This window comes from Balaenoptera borealis, assembly GCF_965194805.1.
Source record: "Balaenoptera borealis genome assembly, chromosome: 15".
NCBI classification, from domain to species: Eukaryota; Metazoa; Chordata; class Mammalia; order Artiodactyla; family Balaenopteridae; genus Balaenoptera; species Balaenoptera borealis.
The window spans coordinates 30053639-30075435 of record NC_138871.1 but is presented as its reverse complement, the minus strand read 5'-3'; the positions used below and the strand labels follow the sequence as shown (position 1 = coordinate 30075435).

The 21797-nt window shown below is 60.5% G+C and overlaps 1 protein-coding gene and 1 long non-coding RNA gene across 2 annotated transcripts; one reads left to right on the top strand and one right to left on the bottom strand.

Annotated features, from left to right (window-relative positions):
- Positions 1–1087: 1087 nt before the first annotated feature.
- On the bottom strand, positions 1088–20663 carry CYP26B1 (cytochrome P450 family 26 subfamily B member 1). Its single transcript, XM_082356376.1, has 6 exons — positions 19943–20663; positions 16218–16442; positions 7137–7412; positions 6709–6864; positions 4961–5245; positions 1088–4578 (listed from the first exon to the last, which is right to left on the bottom strand). The coding sequence occupies exons 1-6, from the start codon at positions 20144–20146 to the stop codon at positions 4186–4188; spliced, it is 1539 nt and encodes a 512-aa protein (XP_082212502.1). The 5' UTR covers positions 20147–20663; the 3' UTR covers positions 1088–4185.
- LOC309611678 lies at positions 20442–21188 on the top strand. Its single transcript, XR_014234664.1, has 2 exons — positions 20442–20550; positions 20657–21188. It is a non-coding gene; the product is annotated as an uncharacterized lncRNA (long non-coding RNA).
- The last annotated feature ends 609 nt before the right edge of the window (positions 21189–21797 follow it).

Genomic DNA, 21797 nt, shown 5'->3' with positions numbered 1-21797 from the left:
CGCTCGCCAGAACTGGAGAAAGCCCTCGCACAGAAACGAAGACCCAACACAACCAAAAATAAATAAATAAATTAATTAATTAAAAAAAAAAAGAAAGAAAGAAACACTGGAGCCACAAAATGGCCTTTTTCAGGCTGGCTCAGTGGGGGCTTGGGGAGGGGACCTGGCAAGACAGGGGCTGAGACCGGCGTGGGCGTGTGAGGCCTTGCCCTTGCCAGGGCCGGGGCCCCCAGTTCCTGGTGCAGCTCCAGGGGCCACGGCTCCGCCACTCACTGCCCTGCCTCCCCACCCTAGGTTCTGGGGACCACCTTGGACGTTCCTTGTCTGGCAGTGGACGACGTCCTTTGCTGGGTCACCTATGGGCTTCTGGGACAGTCAGGCTGCAGAGCGGCTTTTCACAGAGTGTGAGAATGGGCAAAGAGGACATGGATTCTGTCGTCAAGTGGGCTCGGGGAGCCCTGCAACCTCTGAGCTCTGCACCGTTCAGTCCCTCAGCATGCCCAACCCCAGGCTCAAGGTCCTGAGCAGTCCCGCAGTGAAGGAATCTGCCCAGCGCTGTTTAAGCCCTTCCCCAGACTGATTCGATCCCAGAATCCATTTGCTCCTGCAGCACCCATGAAACAGGCTCTGAGAAGTGCCTCACGGCGCATGAGGCTGGGAGTCGGGAGAACTGAATTCTGCTCTCCTGTGTGCCACGTGGCTGTGGACGTGTCCTCACTCGTGTCAACAAATGGACTCTGCAGTGCTCTGCTTGCCGTGTCCGGGACCGAGACACCTGGCCCAGCCAGGCCCAGCCACATGGCCAGGGACCCGGCCCCCAGCTGCCCCGTGCTGCAACAGGCCTCTGGGGACGGTGGCCCTCCAGGTACATCCTCCCCTCCCCAGGGAACCTACTGCTCCAGGGATACAGTCACGGACCTCTGTGTGCTTTCAGGCAGGCAATGGGGGCTGGCCTCGCAGGGCAAACACTGCGGGGTAGGACTTCCTGCCTGACAGGTGAGACTGGGTGTTGTTGAAGGGAAGGTGGGTGGACGGGAGGACCCTTTCAGGGAGCTGGGAAGGCAGAGACCAGAGAGCCAAACGAGGGTGAGTCCTCAAGGTTTATTATAGAAGCCTATAAAAGAGCCACATTGAGTATTTCCAAAATCACAAAATGCACAACTTTTTTTAATATGCAACATGGAATATTATATACAGATTAAAACCACGACAGCAAAAACACTCACACGGCACCAGTTTCATATCAAAACAAAACACACAAGTGCTTTTTCAATATTAAAACAACTGTGATAAAAACATATTAACATTTTGAACCATGTTTACAATAGAGGAAAAAATTCATATTTTACTAAATAACAAATATTTAACAGCAAAAACTTTATACTAAATATCTATTTTGAATTATAACAAAAATAGTACTTATAATAGTTTATAAAGACAGACACAAAATTATAACATTTATGAAAAAACAAGTTTTGTGTATAAAATTATATTATAGCGATCTGGGCAGGGTCAGGATGGTGACCAGAACACAAATGCCAGCGCCCAACATTGAAAGTGCTTCAATCTGCAAGCCCATGGCGGGAAGAGTTTTGTGGGGTTTTGTCTTTTCAATGTCAAGTTACAATAGTAGGAATGGTAAGTGAGAACACATCACCCATCTAATGCTACCTCTATAAAACCTACACACTAGCACACAGACACGGATGGATGTAAAGAGGAGACATGGGTGAGTCTCAACATTGGAACCCTCCTGTCAGCCAGTCAAGAGCTTTCTTCAGTTCTCTTCTTATTGCCTTTGAGACCCAGCGGGGCAAATGGTCCTTCTTCCCTCCCTCACAGGGATCCCCTCAGCCTTGCCTTCTCTGCCCCTCCCAGGCTGGTCACCCAAACCAAAGGTCACTGAGGTGTCCCGCAGCCCTCCAGCTCCCTGCCCCTCGCCGGGGCCAGGCCTGGCAGGCTTCCTGTCTGAAGCTGCACTTAACAGCAATCCTCGATATTTAGTCAAAGACATTTGGTTCAGGGCAAGCTGGGTCAGCTTAGAGGAGCATGAACCTTCCAGACACCGGGCTTTTTTGTAGGTAACAGATTCTGGTGCACCATGCAGCTATTTTCAAGCTTTGATGAGTCTTTACACATTTTTGCCTGTTTTTCAGAATGGGGCGGTGGGGTGGGGGAGGTTGAGAGATATTACTCATTTTTTTAATGTCAATTTTTGCCAATAACGTCTGTGCCACACTTGCCTTTTAACAGTGAAAAGGTAGGAACCAAATGAAACAGTTGAGAATGGGGGTGACAGGACAGTCCGCAGGCACGAGCCATTCCTGTAAAGCCCACCACAAGGCAGGTGTGCATGGGGGCGGCAGTGGGGGGCTGCCGCCTGCCCACTGAACACCACTGGGGGGGCCACTGAGCTGCCCACAGTGGTCACTGCTACGGAGAGGCAACCGGGGAATCGACGTCCCGCATTCCTCTTCTGTGTGTTTTTGATTTTCTCCTAAAGGGGATTCACCGCTTTTATAACATCAAAAGCCAACAGAGAAACACGAAAAGCAAAGAAAAACTTGAAAACAGACAAAATCACTTAGAGACTCACCAAAGGCCCCAAACCATCCCCGGGAGGCATCCCTAATTGCCAACACTCAAAATGCCAGTGGCAGGAGCTGCTCTTCTTTCATCCCCTGGCCAGCCGGTTTTCAACCAAATCACTTCTGACAAATCACACGTACCCTCCTCCTCAGCTCTCCCTGCAGCGCCCTCCTCAGCTGCCTCAAGACCAAGCAGAGGGCCCGAGTCAGCTCTGAGGAAGGGCTGCCTTCTGCACTCACCTCCCCTTGCTTTCACCTGGTCCCCGCACCCCTGAGAAGGGCTAAGCAGACAGTGGCATAGAGGGGGGAAGGGACTTCAAGGACACCTTTCCAAGGGCAAAGGGCAAAGGGTGAGGGTTGAGGGAGGGACGACGGAGGCCCTGGTTCCCCGTCAGAAGAAAGAACCCGTATCCTTCCCTATACTCACTAGCCAGAGTGGGGGGCACTGGGGTGAACAGTGACCGAGTGGGACACGGCAGCAGCCTCCAAATCCCCGGTGATCAAGGTTTCTGACAGAGCAGGGAGGCAGGGAGGCGGTGGGCCGTTTCCCCATCCCCACCAGGGGACAAAGGCAGATGTGCTGGATTTCACCTCGGGAGTGAGGCTCTGAGGTTGAACCCACAGAAGGTCTGGCGCCTGGGGGAGCTGCTCGACCCTAGGCCGGCGGGGGGAGGCGGGGGGGAGGGGTTGGTGGCTGGGTCACTTGCAGAAGTCCTGCCGGGGACAGCTGGGATGGAGGCCAGGGGACGGAGGAGATACTTGTTCCAGTCCCAGTAACACCAAGATTCGGTTATATTGTGAATAAATATGGGGGTGGGGGGAAGGCCATCCATGAGCCGAGGGCCTTGGGTGTATGTGTAATCGGGAGCAGGGCGGGCTCCAGGCCGCCTGGCAGAAAGGTGCGGGTGTCAGTGCGCGCGCCCAGGGCCACCAGGGAGGATGCTGGGAGGACAGGGCCTGGGGCTCCTTTGCCCTCAGGTCAGAAGAGAGAAAAAGTAGCAGCAATAGGTAATTTCAAATGTCCTAAACGGCAAGGGGTGGGCCTCCAGGCTGGTTACAGCCTGGCCCCGCCCTGCCGAGGGTGACGGGTGTTCTATTACCCAGGATGCTGTTCCCCGCGGGCGCTGGTGACCACACCGGGAGGGGCACTCGTCCCATCTGAGCCGAGGCAGGAGGGGAGGGGGTGCTGAAGAGAGGGCCAAAGGGGGCACCTCTTTTCCTCCCTCCCCCCATGTCAACCACCTGACCTCACACGAAAAGAGTCCAGAAGAAAAGGGAGGGGAGAGACCAGTTCAGAACATCACAAGCAAAGGCTGCAGCACAGCCGACATCTAACACTGTGATGGGCATGCGGGGCGGGGGGGCCAGGCCCTTTCCCGGGGGAGCTAAGCTGTTGGGAACTGGAGAGACTAGAGAGAAGCAGGGGCCAGGGGGAGAGCCCGACCCCGGAGAGCCCTTTTGACTTGGGGCAGGTTTGCCAGGGAGGGGAAGAGGGGAGGGCAAGGCCTGGGGGGCCCTCCCTCTTCCCCGGGCTCCAGCCCCGTCCCGCACACAGGTTTCTGCCCTTCCGTCGCCTCCCACCCCGAGGCCCGGCGCCCTAGACCGTGGCGCTCAGCATGGCCTCCGTCTCCGGCAAGATCTTGTTCTGGTTGGAGTCTAGGCCAAAGAACTTGACACTGAGGCCATCCACAGGGTGCAGGACGGGGACCAAGGTGATGCGGGGGAAGGTCCGGGTGGCCAGCTCGAAGCGGCTGGTGCTGGCCAGCTCCACCGCCAGCACCTTCAGGAACAGCTTGGCCAGGTGCTTGCCCAGGCAGGTCCGGACACCACCACCGAAAGGGAGGTAATGGAAGCGGCCGTCCTTGTCCTCGCTCCGCGCCTGACCGAAGCGATCAGGGTCGAAGACGTTCACGTCCTTGAACACGGGCGCCGTGTCATGCGTGTCCCGGATGCTGTACATGACACTCCAGCCTTTGGGGATCTGAAAACCCTGGAGGCAAGGCGGGGGCAGGGGTGGGATGCGGTGGTGAGAACCAGAGGAGGTCTGAGAGGACCCAGGACCTTCTGCCTGCCAGCCCCCACCCAGATGTTCCTGGAGGCACCCCACTGTGGTCCCCGGGGGCCTGGCCAGCCTCCCCTTTCGGCATGTCAGTCCACCTACTTATACATGTCCCCATGCAGCTTCACAGCACACCCAGCTGGGCTGCACCTGACCCAGCCTCTGGGGCAGGGTCCCTGCGGGGTCCCTCCCGTCAGCCTGAAAGCTCCCTGAAAGCAAGCACCGTCTCCCCACGAGGCTGAGGGACCCCACGGGGAGCTGGTCTTTCCCGTCGGCCAACCCCCCACCCCACGGCGCACGGGCCCAGCCTCACGTCGAGCTCGAAGGTCTGCAGCACGGTGCGGTAGCCCCCGGAGACGGGCGTGAACAGGCGCATGACCTCCTTGATGACGCAGTCCAGGTAGTGCAGCCCGCTGAGCGTGCCGAGGCGCAGCGTGCCCTCGCAGGGGCAGCCGCCACCGTGCAGGATGCCCTGGGCCCGCAGCTCCTCCCGCAGCTTCTCCAGCACGGCCGGGTGCTTCAGCAGCTGCATGATGAGCGAGGTGCTGGCGCTGGCGGTGGTGGCGTAGGCGGCGAAGATGAGCTCCAGCGTCCCGTCCTGCAGCGGCAAAGAGGCACCGCTTGCAACCTGGCTTCGGCCCGGTGGCCCCAGCCTGGGGGCAGCCCCTCTCTGCCGGTGTCCCCCAGGCCCCGGGGTCATCTAGCTGGGCCCTGCTGCTTCCTCTGAGCCTCACGTTGCTGAGGCATTTGGGCCACGAGGGACACAGGTCACGGGTCCAGTCCCCTGGCTGGGCAGAAGCACGAGCCTAAAAGTCCCTTGGGGAAGGGCTGCTTCTCACTCACCGCCGGATTCCAGGGCCGGCCTCAGCAGCCCTGATGAGGCCAGTGAGCTCACAGGAGAAAGAGAGCGGATCCCAAGGAGCAGGCAGTGTGCGGGCGAGTGGGGGTGAGGTGCAGGGTCCCAACCTGGGCCTCCGGACTGGCAGCCCCAGCTCCTTCCTCCCTCCCCGGGAGAAGGACATCCGGTAGGTGGTCGAGAGAGCTGAGGGGCTGGGAAAGCGGTCTGGGGTCATACCCACGAGGACCTGGGATGGGACTGCAGTGAGAAGGCTGAGGGAAGGTGGTCCCCAGAAGACTTAGAGCCCCTCCAGGGTCCTCTGGGGAGTAGTGGTGCCCCACAGAAAGGCCCCACCAAGTTATCTTATTCCAAGCCCTGCATTTTACAAATGTGGATGCTGAGCCCAGAGAGGGGAGTGAAAGAACAGGTCCTTTACTTGCCATGGCACCACCTACAAGTCACAAAACTTCTTATGAAATGGGAAAGTCTTTGGGGTCCTTCCTGGCTCATGAGGAAAAAAAAAAAAAAAACTGGAGCTAGACTACAGGGAAGCAGAGACAGTAGGGACAGAGCAGTCGGCAGTGAAGTGTCCACAGGCGCCTGCCAAGCACGTGGGTGGCAGAGTGTAGACGAGGACGAACTAATGCTCCCTCCTCAGGTGGAACATCCACCCTAAGAAAGGGCAGGCAGGAAGCCCTTCTTGGAGCCCAGTGTGGACAGTCTTGGGGCCAGCAGCCCGACTGGGCACAGCCAGTGCCAGGCAGGCTGGGAGAGTGTCAAGTGTCACCCACTTGGAAAGGCTGCTCTTCCCCAGGGGCTGAGGCTGCCCTCCCGCAAGTGGCTTCTCCTTCTGGGCCCGCATTTCCCTAGGTGACCTCCTAGGGCTACTGTGAGCACGAAATGCACTGAAATAGTGAATACTGGGGTGGGGGGCTGGCTGGGGAGAGTGAGGGGGGTCAACGACGCTGCGGACGCCGCGTCTGTTCAGGGTTCCTAAGAACCGGTGTTCGGTCTCTTTTCCAACACGGGGGACGGGACTGTGGGTGGGCTGGAGCGAGTGGGGCCCAGCTGCTGTGAGGACCGCTCACCACCAGGACTGGGTGCAGGGCAAGCCGCGGGGAGCGCAGGGGCGGCCCCTCCCGTGTGGGCGCTCCCACCCTGAGCGGCCCCAGCACGGAGCGCAGGCGTCTGTGCCGCCTGAGGTGGGGGGAGGGGTGCCCCACCTTCAGCTCCTGCATGGTCATCTCCTCCCCGTGCTCCTTGCTGCTCTCGATGAGGATGTCCAGTGCGTCTGAGTAGTCCTTGCCCTGTCTGCACTGCAGCTTCTCCCGGATCGCCTTTTCCAGGCCCTTCTGTAGGGTCTGTCGCGCCTGAATGCCCTGAGGCGGGGAGGAGGCCATCTGGTTACCCAAGGGGAAGGGCAGGGTCACGGAGGGCCTCCTCCCAAGGCCGGGCAGGGCGGGGCGGGGACTCTTCTGAGAGTTTCCCCATCTAAGCAGCAGAGACCCCGGGTGAAGGTTCCACCTCACCCTCCCGCTGAAACCTCCCCCCTGTCTGTGTGACCAGTGACCATCTAAGCAGTCAGCTGCCCCTCCCTCAGGGTGGGCTCACGGATGCCCATCTCCTCTCCTCCCAGGCCCTGGGTGCTCACCCGCCGGTAGCCACTAAAGGGCAAGTCGACAGGCAGGGAGAAGACGTTCTCCACAAACTGCTGGTAGACCTCAAAGAGGTGCCCGAGGTCCTCCTCGGGGATGCTGAAGCCCAGCAGCACCCGGATGGCCATGCGGAAGGTGAGCTTCTGCGCCTCCTGGTACACGTTGATGGCCTCGGGGTGGCTGCTCCAGGCACGGAGTGTGTCCTGGATCACCAGCTGGATCTTGGGCAGGTAGCTCTCCAGGGCCTCGTGGCTGAAGATCTTGGAGAAGACCTGGAAGGCAGAGGGTCAGATGGACTCTGGCCTGCCCGCTCGGCCCAACTGAAGCACCGTTCTCACGACCGTGATCAGGGAGAACTCCAGGTCCTTACCCTGACCAAGCTCAAGCCTTTCCGTCTCCAGACACAGTCCCTCTGCTGGCTCCTCTACTCTGAACCCCCCTCCTACTGCCCACGTCTTGGAGGGGAGGCAGGGGAAGGACAGGATTAAAACACAGTTCATAAAGTCGGGACATTCAACATCACTCACACGGTGACCTGAGCTGTCATTCCTTGCTGAAACCCCAGAAGATCATGTGCTCCAAATAACGGCAAAGCCCGGGGACTGGGCAGTCCAGCTGCCAACAGGTCTGCAGGCGATGTGGCCATACCAGAGTGGGGGGCGACACAAGAGGGCGCTGGGCAGGGCTGGAGGGGAGGCTGTCCCTCCACTGCAGGGGCCATTCCCGAATGCCCAGGCCACGGGGCAGACGTGCCCAGGAGGAACAGAACACAGGTGAATGGACTGGACAAGGAAGAGGTGGAAAGCAGTAGGTGGCTCTTTTACTCCACTGATGGGAGAACAAGAGAGTCCAAGGCTAGACTGCAAGCAGGACTTCCTGAGACCCAAGACTGCTCTCACTCCCTGGGAAATACCTACTGGGCAGAGATCATGGGGAGTTTGTTAACTGGGCCATCCAAATGTCTTCAGTGTGGCCGGGTCTGGAGGCACAGGGATGGGGGCAAGGCTTCCCACCTCAAAAGATCAGAAAGCCAAACAGAAGGCCTTTTAATTTCCCGCATCTTCCCGGTCCATTTTAAGCAGCCAGTGAGTTCCTGTTTCCAACTCCCTTGCTTGCTGTCCTCCTGATTCCTGAGCAAGTTCCTCAGCCCCCCTGCCCCCTCCTCACCCAGATGCCCCTGCGCGCAGTTTCACGCTGCTGCCCGGGGTGTACAGGAGAGGGTAAGATGTTAGTTTATTTACTGTTGGCCGGTGGGTCACACGGGCAGCCAACAATTTCTAGCCTTGACCCCCAGAGTCCAGAGCAGAAGGGGGTGCCCCCACCGGGGCCAAGGGAAAGTTCACCGGGGAAGGCAGAGGAGGGGGGGCAGCGCAGAGGAAGGAGACAAGTATTCCTCTAGCCGCACCCCCATCAGCCCCACGCAAACCACACACACGCGCCCACCCTCTCCTCCTGCCCCCAAACACAACCACCGCACAAACTGTAAATGTGAGAATTTCCCCTGCAGTCAGCTCAAGGAGGAAAAGGTAACATTTTCCTGGCCTCAGCCCTGCATGGCTAATGGGAGGGCTGGTTTGCAGAAATAACAGTGCTGGCCCTTCAGTGGCCCAGCCAGGCGTTCACAATAGCACTTTCATTCCGAAATTCCCGGTGGGCAGAGGGAGGGAGGGAAGGAGGCTGGTGAGGGGCAGAAAAGCCAGCACTGTTTGGGGCTGCTCCTGCTGCTAAGGGACAGCTGAAATGTAGAAGGATGAGGGGAGGTGGCCAGGGGCAGCCCAGGCCTGGCCAGGTCACTCACACCTTGCTCAGCTGTGAGGGCCCGGGGAATTTCCAGGGCCACCTCCCCCCAGGGGTGCTCTCTGCCTCAGCCCCGCCCCCCTGGACCTTAGTGTCCTTAGGATGCCAGGTTCCACTCTTGGTCTAGGAGTTTTATGGGTAGGAGTGGGGCCCTGCCCCAGAGCCCATCACTGGCCTACTAGGGGCCCTTACGAAACAGCAAAGAGCCCACAGAAGGAGCAGTAAGTGGTCCGTGGGAGCCAAGCAGGCTCATGAGGGATGCAGGAATGATAACTCCGTGGCTGCCAGGCGCCGGTGGGGAGGCTGGAGGTAGGGGGGCCAGGGGCAGGGGGGCCACGTCTGGCCAGAGCCAGCCAACCCAGGGCACAGTCAAGGGCACTGCCCTGGAGGGAACGTAGCAGGGGCTGGTCAGGGCCCCCAGCACACAGGAGACCTGGGCCCAAAGGTGGGCATGTGGAGGGGGAATCAAGCAGAGGCCCATGCCGACCAGGACCAGCCGAAGTCAAAGCCAGCTAGGCTCCTAAGATGCAGTGGGTGGTGAGAAAAGGCAGGCTGGGCACCCAGAAACCTGAGTTTTATTCCCAGATCATCCACCAACTTACTGTGGGATCATGGCCAAGTCACCTCGCGGCCTCACGGTTTCCTCATCTGTAAAGTGGTAAGGTTGAACCAGGTGATCTCTGTGGTTCCTTTCAATGTACAGATCACACGAACACCAATATCCGTGTGTCCCTAAGTAGACGCTAGCCCCTCGAAGAAGCCCAGAATCTGGCACCGCATCAGTCACCTGGTGTAAGTGCCTGCCAGGCCCCCACTCACACACCTCGTATGGGCTACAGTGGCTCAGGAGGGGCCATCCCAAGGTTACCAAAGGGGGGGCTCTGAGGGACCCCACTGCACCCCGAGGAGTGGCCAGACAGGACCCAGGGACAAGCCTTGCCCTGTCTGTCCTAAAGGTTACATTCCCTGCGCCCTCTAGCGATGGCCGGCTGAATCGCTCCTTCTCCAGCCTTGGGGGCCACGGAGAGCAGGAAGGACCCAAGGGGACCTGGGACTGGGCAGAGCGACTCCAAGGGCAGGGGGTCCACACCTGACCTTTAGGTGGGAGGGGGCCCTGAGCAAGGCCAGGAGCTGAAATGACCCCAGGAAGCCTGCACCTGCAGGCCCCCCGGGGTGGGGCTTCTGAAAGAATTGCAGCCACGACCAGGGCTCTTATCTTGACCCAAACAGGAGTCTCACTGGATGCTCTGGGGTCCCTTTCCTCCTGGCTGTCCCATGATTCTCCTCAGAGGCCCCCAGAGGTAGAGAAACTACCCAATTGAGAAGCAGAGCAAAGGCAGATTGAGGGCACTCCAAGCTCAAGGGGCTTTGCTCGGTGGTCACCAAGTCCATGCCCCTGCCTCCCGCCCAGCTGTTCCACAGGCATCAGAGCCTCCCAGGCGCCGGGAAACTCCAGGGCCTCATCCCTGGGACCGTGCCCAGGGTTAACAACGTGGGCACTTCCCAAAGCCAGGGCAGCCCAGAAACCACCGCCCACCACAAAGGCCAGGAGGAGGCGGAGGTGCTGCCCAGGGCACAGGAAGGCCTGGGCACGTGGGGGCGGTCAGGGTCGGGACTTGGGCACAGGGGAAGGCACTGGCGGAGCAGCTCATTGTGAAGAGGGGAAGGGTTCCCAGCGGCCCCAGAGCCCACGGCCTGACCGCAGTTGCAGCAGGAGCCAGGGCTGCTTTGTTTCCCTCTGGGGCTTCCCTCGGAATTCCCACAAGTGAGCCAAGAATGCTGGACAAAGGTCACCGGAACCAGCCTGGCTCGGGCAGAGCCCTGCACAGGGAGCCGCAGGTATGGACATCCCATCAGGGTTGGCACTGGGGAGAGCAGGGTGGAAGGGCACGGGAGACCTGGGAACTCCAGGCACAGACACGGAGCAGGATGGGCTCTGGCCTTGAAGGATGTGCTTGGAAACCCTCCCCCAACCTCTACAGGTTTTCCCAACAATGCAGTTGGCTCAAGAGCCCACATCCCGGGTTCTCGCTCTCCCTGTAATAAAAGCTGAATCCACAACCAGGGTCTGGGGGGACCACCAGGGGGCTTGTCAAGGCTCAAATTCCGTATAATTGTTCCTACAAATGTCTCCCCCACACCCCCAGACCTCCCTCCCCACTCCTGCCTCTTACCCAGCGCCCCTGGGAGGGGAGTCGTTCACTGGACCCCCATGACCCTGCACGCTGACCCGCTCAGCCAGATAACCTCCCCTTCTCAACTGGCGGCTGTGGATGGATGGAGAGAAGGAAGGCAGCCTCAGAAGCGGGAAGAGCCGGAGAGGGGACCCACTCCCCAGTCCAGTGACTCAGACTGGGAGGAATGGAGGCGGCTGCCCGGGAGGGTGGGGGCCTAGGCAGGCCACCCCGCCAAGCCACCGGAGCCGTGGCCTGCGGAGTGGAAAGAATAACAGAGGGCGGGCAGCCGCTGAGGCAGCTGTCCGAACAGCACAGGGGTGAGGCCAAGGTGCGTACTTTATGCTCAAGTAGGGGGAGGACAAGAAAGGACGTCATCTCTCAGCTGCCTGGCATTTCCACTGAACCTCCACTGCACCCTGGCCGCCTCCGGAGCCAGTGCCCACTCGGCCCCTCTGACTGGGAGGGGCTGGCCAGACCCCCCGGCCTGGGTATGCCCCTCCTGGGTCCCCAGCATCTGCAGGCACAGAGTATCTGTCCCCCACTCAAGTCCAGCTCTGACTGTGCCCCCAACCCTTCTACACACGACAAAAGCACACTGTGGATGAGGGGAGAGCAGCACTTGGCACACACCTGCCGGGCTCTGAGTTCTGTCCAGACCCTCCTATCCCTCCTCCAACCACAGAAAAACCCCCTTAGAAAGCTGAGGCCCAAAGAAGGAAGGACTTTCCCAAGGTCACAGTCCGGGGCGCAACTGGCCACACTCACCAGGGTCCCTGAACACCCTGCCTCCCACCAATCCAAACCCCGCTGAGCCACCCTCTACAAGTCCTGGGGGCTCTGGATGTATCTAAGAGCTAGAAGGGGACGCTCCTCTAGAGCCCAGATTTATTCTAAGGGTAAGGCCAGCTGTTTCGGCTACTCTGTCAGCCCCTGGAGGCACAGCCCCCCTGCCCTTCAGCCCCAGGAACCTGGAACAGATACGACAACTGGCTTAGAGGGATCAGGGCCAGAGCAGACCCCAGCCAAGCCTCCCCACTTCCAGCCAAGGCCACAACTGTCTCCCAAGGCTGCGAGAGCGAGCATCACAGCATCACAGCCTTGGACCCCACCCTGCGCTGGGAGGAGGAGGGAGGGAGGGAGGTGGAAGGGAGGGCCCACACCACTCACCCCTGCCTGACACAAGGGCACACAGAGGGAGGAGCCCACTCCCAGGCGCCCTGGCGGCTGGCCGGGGGCACCCTCCCCCGCTGACCTTCAGAGACATCCGCTCCTGCCACCTGCCCCCTCAGCGGCCCCTGATGCTACAGTAACTTTTGGTGAAGGACCTCCGCTGGCAGCACAAAGGCTCCGTGCCTCTGCCGGGGGCGGGGACAGAGCTCCCAGTAGCAGGGCTGCCCGGCCATGCCACCGCCTTCCCATCCCACACAGGTGGAAACTTCTGCCCTGAGCTGAGCCTGGCAGACATGACTTTGAGGCCAGAGGCTGTGCTGTGGTTCAAAGGCCACCTGGAGCCAGTCTGAGCTGGCCTCGCCCAGGACCCCACAACCATGGGCCCTCTTGGCTCTGCCCTCCTGCTGAGGCACCTCCTGGCCTCTCCATCCCGACATAAACCCCAGCATACAGAGGATTTCTGAGGCGAGTGCAGTAACCCTGAGGCTGAGCTCCACCCCGACCCAGGACGGGGCCCAAAGGCCAAGTCAGTGAGGATTGGTGGCTGGGCAGGCCGGGCTTCTTAATTGCTATCCCCAAAACGTCTGGAGCTGTTCCCCCACCTCAGCCACGGGCACAGAAGTCCCTGAAGCCAGGGGCCAGGGTAGGAGGGGCAAGAAGACCACTCCTAGGGTCTCTCCAGTCCAGAGTTCCAAAGCTAAGTTCATCCTTGGGATGCACTCCAAGTTCTCTGACAGAATCTCAAGGCCACTGCCTGAAATGCCCTGAAGATGCTGGCCCTTTGGTGCAAAGAGGCCCAGCCCTGTCTCCAAAGGAAAAGAGGAAATGTCTGATCCTGGTGTGTGGGGTTGGGCACTGGATGCTTCCAGAACTACCCACGACAACCCCCCCCTTCTCTGGTAACCCTCCCCCCCACCCCCATCTTCCCTATCAGACTCCATCCACCCTTCCAGGGCAATACTCAGCTTCTTTGCATACAAAGAGAGATGCAGTCCCTCCCCCATGAACCAGAGACCTCCCAGCCCCAGGTAGGAGAGGGGTAACAAAGGAGGAGGGACAGAATCTGAGGTCGCAGCTATAGGGACACAGGCCTGGCTTCCAGAGAGGATTCTGTTAAGAGTGGGCGAGGTATTCTGGACGTTCTCCCTGGCAACCCTACCCCTCTTGGCCCTAGACCACCAGGGCAGCCTGGACAAACACCTGGAGTGCGGTGATGGCTGTGAGGAACCCCTTCCCAGGACATCTGGTCAGACCTCCAGAGAAGGGGTGGGGTACCAGTCCCAGTGGAAATAGTGACGGTCCTAGTTCCCCGCCAGCAGGGCCTCAGCACACCTGGCCCCCACTTCCTGCAAGTACATCCTAACCAGGCTGGGCCTGGCCCAGCAGCCCGCTCTCCAGCCAGGTCCCTGCTTGCAGTGTGGGCTGGCTAAGGCAGCGTGCGTGGCACGGGGCAGTCCCCACCCTGGCGAAGTTGGGTCCACCAGGCATTGGGTCCAGCAGACTGGTCATTCTCTCCAGGACCAACATGTGTGCCTCTGAGTATTCTCTTCTCATCTCTCCAGCTAGATTCTACTTCTTAAGGGCAAGGACCAAGTTTCCAGCTTCTATGCTTGTATCTAACCTAAGGCCTGCTACTTAACTCAGTAAACTTAAGTTTATGGAACACCGATTAGAGATTTGGCGGGGGAAGGACGTTCTCATCTGCCCATTTAACATAGGACCCACACACGTGCCACACAGCAAGCACACAGCTAGTACACAGAGAGATGGCCGGGCTTTGGGTTCCCAAGCCTCTGTCAGGATGAGTTGGTTTCTGGCTGCTCCCTTACCCGCAAGGTGCTAGAGGGCAAGGGTACCTGGAAGAGGGAGACTATGTCTCATCTGTGGTCCTCCTTTCTGGCCCCACCCAGGTCCCACCCCCCTCACCCTGTCCCTCACTCCAGCTTCCTTCCCTGTGTATTCCTCCAGCAGCATTCATCTGTGCTCCCCCCCTCCTCCCTGCCTCCTCCCAAATGGATGATGTAAGCCAAAACCTTGGGGCTTTCCAGGAGGGCCCTCCCCACCTGGAGGCCCAAAGCCAAGTCAGGCAGAGGGTGCATGGAACTGCAGGGCAACAGCCTCTCCCCAAAGCCCTCTGCACCCCCAGGGTCTCACACTGAGGTCCTGACCAAGCCTTCTTCCTCCCAGCACTCCCTCCCCACCTCCACCCTGACCCTCAGCTTCTGGCAGCCCCAGGTGGGCAGGGCTGAGGAGGGCTCTACTTGGTGGCTTAGAAACAACTCTTCCCACGGATGCCTGTGTTGCAGGCCCTGCCCTGCCTTTTCTTCCTTTCCCGACCTGGTTCAAGTCCCTGAATCTCTCCAAGCCTCGGGCTCCTCTTCCCTGAGAAGGGAACAGTAATTGCTTTCTTGTCAAAGTCTTTATAAAGATAAAATGAGGAAGCAGCCACATTCTTTGGAGCTGGGTTTCTGAGGCTCAGGCTCTCTCCTAACTCTTTGAAATACGCTTTTGGTGGAGTCACAAAGACTAAGAAAAAAAAGGAGTGTTCGGCATATTTGAAGAGCCCCCATTCCTGAGCCTACGGCCCCCTCCCAGCCACTCCCAAGAACCCTCCCCATCTGCCCCCGGGCTCTGTTAGCTGCTTCCTGCTCTAGTGAAGCAGATGGGAAGACTGCTTCAGGAGCCCCTTTCCCAGCCCCTGAAATACGTGCTTTAGCGGAGGGGGGGTGGAGGCGGGGGTTGTGTACGTGCTGACCAGTCCCCTCTGATTTTTCCTCCTTTTGTCTGTTACGGAGAACTACTCTTCGCAGGCAGTTCGGAAGACGACAGATTCTACAGGATGAACTCCTCTGATCACACACAGACGTCCGGAGGAGGGGGCTGCCCCACCAAGGCCCTCTCCTGTCTCCCAGGCTCTGCCACTTTTCCCGGAGATCAGAGGCTGCCTCTCCCTTTCCTTTAGGTTTCAAACCGGGTGAGTCCTCTGACCCAATGGAAAAAGTGAAGGGAGGGGAGGTCGTGCAGCGATGCCCCTCCCCACCCCCCCACCCCAGTCGCGGCCGCTTTAAGCCGGCGGGCCGGCGCCCCGCCCGCCGACGGCTCAGCTTTCGGGTTACTGCAGTTCAAACAGCACGTGCCGCCCGCGCTCTGAGCCACAGCGGCGGCGCTGCCCTGGGAGGGGGCGGGGAGGCTTGCCCCTTGCGCGCTGGCTCGCCTCCTCCGCGCCTCTTCCAGGCGCTCGGGAAATCCACAGGATAAACACCCACTTTCTCTTCCTCTTTATGGGAGGGGGTAGGTGCGCTTTGATCCCCCGCCGCGCCTCGGCTCGCCGAAGTTCTCCCACCCCTCGCCCTTCCCCCTCTGTCCAGACCGGTGCGCGCAGTGGCCCAAATTTCACCTCACCCCTCCCAGGCAAGGCCCAGCAACCGCTGCCCACAAGATGCCCCCAGCCCCCGCGCCTGCCCGCGTCGCCCTTAAGCAACCTGTGGCCGGGAAGCTAGGTGTGATTTTAGAACGATCCGTTTCCAGTCCTCGGAATTCCAGGGGACGAAACGGAGGAGCGCTGGCCACCGTCCGCCCTCTCTTTTTTCCAGGTTTGTGGAACACGACGATGACAGGCGTTGGACGCCCCTGTCGCCGCATGTTAAAGTTGTCCAAACCAACCCCCAATTAGCCACCCGTTGGGCCTGGTAGTGCGCACGGCGCGGTGGCTCAGCAAGAGGGCAGACCCGGAAGAGGCCTGTACAGGCCCTGGATCTGGGAGCGCAGCCGTCTAGGCAGGGAGCTTCGGGATCCTCCCACATGGTGTGCACATGGGGGCGCGGATTCTGGTAGGGACGTCCCCGGGTCTCCGAGAACTCCTTACCCCGAGGGTGGTGCACGGGAGAAGAGGATCAGAGCACGGTTGCGGGGCTCCTGGCCTAGAGTTCTTACCTTGCGCTTGTTGCGGTGGATATCGCCGATGGAGTTGGCCACCGTGTTCGGGCCCAGCAGCATGCGTGTGCTACGTGGCCACTCGGTGCTCACGAGGTGGTGCTCGCCCATGAGGATCTTGCGTACATTCTCCGCGCCCGTCACGCGGATTAGCGGCCGCCCGAGCAAGTGCGTCTTGAACACGTTGCCATACTTCTCCCTCCGCGACGACTGGAAGCCAGAACCCTGCGGGTGCCACGCAAAAACTTTCTCAGGGCCCACATCTCCAGATGGGACACCCGGGAGGCCCAGCCTCGAGGGCCCGCGGGGGAGGGGCGGAGGATCCCACCCGGGGCACCAGTCCCCTAACCCCACACACACACACGCATGCACGCACGTAGGTTTTATTTTTCACAGCATGCCTAAGAACTGGGGCCTAGAGGATAATAAATAAGTCAAGGGGGCGAGAGGCCCAGGGCAACCCCCCCGGGAGGTTGTTTTTTAGTAATGACTTGCGGGAGGGAAAAGATATCCTGGACTGCGGGACCAGAAGCTAGAACCTCCGCCTCCCCCCTCCCCCGCCTCGCGCTCGGGAGACTCTCGGAATAAATATTTCCAGGCTCCCGGCCACGGGCTGGCGAGACCCCGCGGGGTGGCCGCAGGCCAAAGATTATTTATAGCGGCGAGCGGTCGGTGCCCGGAGGCAATCACTACAGATGGGGGTTGGGGTTTCCTCCGTTCGCTGGTGTGGGCCGCGAAGGGACCCGGCGGCCCTCTGAGGGCTCCGCAGGGTAGAGTCACGGGCCGGGAGCCGCGATTTTCCTAATGCAATATGCCCTGGAAATAACTGAGGAGGACTTTCGTCGCCGCCCTGGAGTTCGGGACGCGAGAGCGGAGGAAGGCGCTTCCCGCGGGGCGGGGTAGGGCTGGGCGGGGCCGCCGTCGCAGGTAACCGGATCCCCGGCGGCGGCGGCGGCGCGAGCGGAGCGGAGCCAGGCCCCGGCCCGGGCCCAGCGCTCGGAGGAGCTGGCTGTGTCGGCCCCACGCGGGTACCGGAAACAGAGGGGACCTCCGAAGGGCGGGAGCAGGGGCGTCCCGCTCACCTTTGACGTCGTAGCTCGCCACCCCACCCCGCATTAACCCTTCTCCGGCCGGGGCAACAGCCGGTGAGAAGGGGAGGGGCGCCACCTGTCAGGCTGTCCCGCCTGCCCGCCTGCAGACGTGCGGATGCCGGCTCCAGACCTGCGGGGTCATGCACCCCCCAAAGGAACACTCCGCTTCCTCTTTTCCCGGGTTGGTCCCCCTCCTCACTTTCCCTTCTTCCACGGAAAAGCATTTGCCAGTTAGATGTGTACACACCCCAGCCCTGCCGAAAAGTGACTCTGCAGAACCCGGAGCCCTAATCACTTTTCCACGTGTGCCTCCGGCCCGGGCGCGCGACAGGGAGCGAGCCCGGAGCGCCCGCGCCTCCAGGAAGGGGTCTGGGCCGCGGGGGACACCGCCCCACTCCCAAGTTGGCGGGTCGGGGAGAACTCCCGCCACCCTGCCGCGGTTCTAGACGGCGTCTACCCCTTTAAGAGAAATCGAGGCGAGGGTGGAGATGCGACAAAAGGGGGCAGAGAGCGGGGTTCCCTCCCTCGGTCTGCTGTACCGGTCTCTCTCACTACGTCTGACTCTCCTCTCCTGCGTTTCCTCTGTTTTTCTTTTCTTTCGACACAAAAGTTGGGTTGTGAATTTTCCGAGGTCGCCGCCGCCTTTCTCCCGCGGCACCCCCTCCCCCGCCTCTGATCTGCCTAACTATAATTAAAGTGCGTTTTTTGTGGCATTAATAAAGAGTTATTTGTCCGCCGTTTCCACGGTCTTCACAAAGAGGACTTTCATAGGGGCGGCCGCTCGAGCCGCGAGTCCAATTTATACAAAAATGTTGTATTTTTAGCCCTGGGCTCTGTTTAGATGGCGCACGGTGGAAACGGAGAGCCCTTGGAGGTCCCCCCGTAAAATCTGATAAATGACTCCGAAAAAATAAAGCTGGGATTCAGAGGACTCCCATTAACCCCTTCAGTGCTTCTCTACACGCGTCTCCCATTTCCTTCTCACCTCAGAGTCAAGGGCCCCGGGGGCGAACGGATGGGGCGGCGTAGGCCTGCCTCCCCCTCCCCATTTTACGTGCGGGTCGGACGCGGAGCCCCAGAGGCCCTTGTGGGATTCGGAGAAAAGGTCAGGGGACGTAGGTGGCGGGGGTGGGGTGGGGTGGGGGCGGTGAGGAAGGGGGGGGCGGTGACAGACCGCGAATTCTGCAGATTGGCTCTAATACGGCAGGGGCCGACGCCCCTGTGAATATATTTTATTTCCTAAATTCTCGGCCAAAAGCCTAGACCACCGCTGCAGTTAACCCTTTAAGTGTGTTGGCACGGGAGAGGCTCTGGGGATTTCTTTACGGCAGCGGGGCGAGGGGAGGTCCCATTGGTTGAAATGAACCCCACCTTGTTGCACGAACAGGCCCCCAAAGAGATGGGCTGATTCGGGGACTTGGGAAGACCGCAGGGCAGAGGAACCCCGCGTGCCCCTCCCGCCCCAGCTCTGCTGTCAATTGGCGCGGGGCGGGGCGGGGCTGCGCAGGGTGTATGTGTGTGTGCACGCGGATTACACGCGTCTGTTAATTTCAAGCCAAGCTTTCGCACTTCTAAACTCACAGGTCTCTGCGTTCACCTCCCGCCTCCGCTTTCCCGGGCCGAGGCTGGCTGTTTCAGTACAGCCAACCTTCTGCTAACTCCTAACAGCATCTGCCGGACAAACACGCGTGCACATGCCCACACAACACACCTTCCGCGGTTCACCCAGAGGACCCCCTCCCCAAAGAAAAACCTGCTGTGTATCGAATTGCAAAAGCGATTATCTAGCACTTGAGGATGTTAATTCCAGGTTAATCTCCCCATTACCTACCTGGGTCTGGTCCCCGACGCGCCCACCCCCATTATCACCAGCAGTGCGGGTTGTGTGGCGTCTCACAACAAACACAAACGCACTCTATGGGTCTCACACACACCTCTCCCAAGTTACTCTCCCCTGCTAGACTGTCCCCACCCAGTAAGTAAATAGACCCTTTTCTCCGAAAGCCGAGAAACCTCGGGTCTCAGGCTTCTCGTTTCCCTTGGGTTACCTCCTTCCTCCCCCACCACAAAACACACACTTTCTCAGACCGTAGAACGGGGCTATAGTACCTGGCGTGGCCGGTGACGCGGCGGGAACACAGCCCGGGTCTGAAAGGGGCAATCCTGGCTGCCACTGGCCCACTCTTTCTTTCCCTGACTCAGTTTTCGGGTCCCAGTGACACCGCCAAAGCCCGGGAAGTCGACGGTGACTGGGGCCTGGAGCGCGAAGGGGAGGCGAAAGCGGCTCACGACTGGATGCCCCCTCCGGCTCGCGCTGCGCGGGGAGCCCCCAGGACGCTCGACGCACCCCTGTTGAGTCGCTCGCGACTGGAAAAAGTCGGTCTTGGGAGCCCTCGCGGATTCGGGAACCTCTCTTACAGCCCCTTGAACCTGCGCACCCGGCGCCAGCGGACTCGGAACCACTCCGCAGGCGGGCAGGGGAAGCCCGGGCGGCTCAGGCAGAGAGGAGGGAAGGGGCGGGGCGGGGACCCGTGCCTTCAGGCTCCCGGCGCCCCCTGGCCGGCCCGCGGCTCCATCCGCCTGGTGCTCGCCGCTAGCGGACCCTGGAGAGCAACGGAGCGAGAGCGCCCTTACCTGTAGCAGCCAGTGGCCGGTCTCTCCGATGAGCGGGAAGCCCATGGAGCCCTTAGGGATGGGCAGCTTGCAGCTTTTGTCGCGGGTGGCAGCCCAGCGCAGCTGCCACAGCTGCTGCGACACGGCCAGCAGCAGCGTCACCGACACCAGGCACGCGGCGAGGGTGGCCAGCGCCGACACCAGCTCCAAGCCTTCAAAGAGCATGTTGGCGGCCGCTCGGGGGATTGGCTGTGCTGGCCGCGGCGGGGGAGGGGAGGGCCAGACGAGAAGGGACGGGAGCGGCGGGGGAGGGGAGGCTGCCGCCGGGGGTCCTGGCACCTCCGGCCGAAACAGAAAAGGAGCAAGGGGCCGAGGGAAGGGAAGTGGAGGCTGCGAAGGGAGCGGAGACAGTGGGGGGAAATCGCCTAAAAGAAGAGAGAGAGGAGACACGAGGCGACTCGGAGTGTAACTTTGTTTGTTTGTTTGTTTGTTTGTTCCCTTATAGCGGGCTTAGGGGCTGCTGGAGGGGTGGTGAGACGAAGCCGTGAATCAAGCTGGTGGATTAGCTCTCCCCGCAACCATCACACTCGGAAAACTTTGGAAAACTTTGTCCAGCGGGAGCCTCTCTCGTAAGCCCCTTCCCCTGCTTGGGGGAAAAAAAAGGGGGGGGGGACAGAGAACTAGCGGAGGGAAAGTGCGATCGATTTGTCAAAAGTTTTCCCCTCAAATTCCTAGGTTAAAAAAAAAAAAGGAAAAAATCCTGAATCCCCAAATTCCAACGAACCCAGAAACTTTGGGTGCGAGAGGGAAGGCTCCCCGGCTGAGGCGAGTGGAGAGGCCGAGCCCAGCGCCCCTGTGCTGCCCCGGGCGGCGCGCCGGAGCCCCAGAGCCGCCGCTGCACCCCCGAGGCGGGCGCGGCGGGCGAGGCGGCGCGGCGGGCGCGGGTGCGGAGCCGGCGGACCGCGGCCCGGACGGGACGCAGCCGGCGACAGAGCCCCGGGCGGGCGCTGGGGCGGCGGAGGCGGCGGCGGGCGGGAGGGGTGAGGCGGGGTGGGGTTGGGGGAGGAGGTGAAAACCCGAGCTGGGCTATTGTATCAATTAAGAAAAGGCAGTCCGTCCCGGGACGCAGTCTCTCGGCTCAGGAGTTGCTGCTGGGAGAAGAAAGGGGGGGTGGGCAAAGAAAGGAAGGCAAAAGGAATGAAAGAAGGGAAAAAGCAGGAGGCAGGATTTCAGGGCTGATGGTTTTAAAAGCTTCTCTCAATGTGAATTTGTGCCTCTGAGAGCCAGGCGATGCGTGTGTTTATATAGAGCCGGGAGGCTGCGCCGTGGGCGCTCCGCCAGCACCCCCCACTCCCACCCCCACCCCCACCTCCGCCGCGCTCTCGAAGCCGGAGGCGTGGTGAGAGGCCGGCGGCCGGAGCGTGTGAGCGCCCGCCGGCCTCCAGCCCCGCCCAGGCCGCCCGCAGCCCGCAGCCCGCCGCCCGCCCCGGACCCACTTGTAGCCGCCGCAGGATCAAACTCAGTTCACCTCTCGCCTCCTCTTCCTTCTCGCCGGCGTCTCGCTGAGCCCGGCACCTACAGACGGACGAGATGAGACACACACACACACACACACACACACACACACACACACACACACGGTGTGCGCTCGCACGGTGCCCGCTTGGCTGCTAGGCTACTTCCCTCCCTCTTTTTCTCCCTGTCAGGCCCCGGCCCCCTTCTCGCATCCCAGGCAGTCCCGCGTGGGCCGTCGCCCCAGCAGCTGAGGTCTCAGGCGGACTGCCCCTCGACTGAGAGGCGCCAAAAGCCCCTGAACCTGTGCTTAGGGTCTCCAGCTCCTATCCCGTGGGACCCCGCTGGCTCCTATCTCCCGGAA

Coding starts and splice junctions, on each gene's coding strand:
- CYP26B1 (XM_082356376.1), bottom strand. CDS start 20,146: ATGCTCTTTGAAGGCTTGGAGCTGGTGTCGGCGCTGGCCACCCTCGCC. Junction 7,413..16,217: donor TCCACCGCAACAAGCGCAAG/GTAAGAACTCTA, acceptor TCTGCCTTCCAG/GTCTTCTCCAAGATCTTCAG. Junction 6,865..7,136: donor CCTTTAGTGGCTACCGGCGG/GTGAGCACCCAG, acceptor TCCCCGCCTCAG/GGCATTCAGGCGCGACAGAC.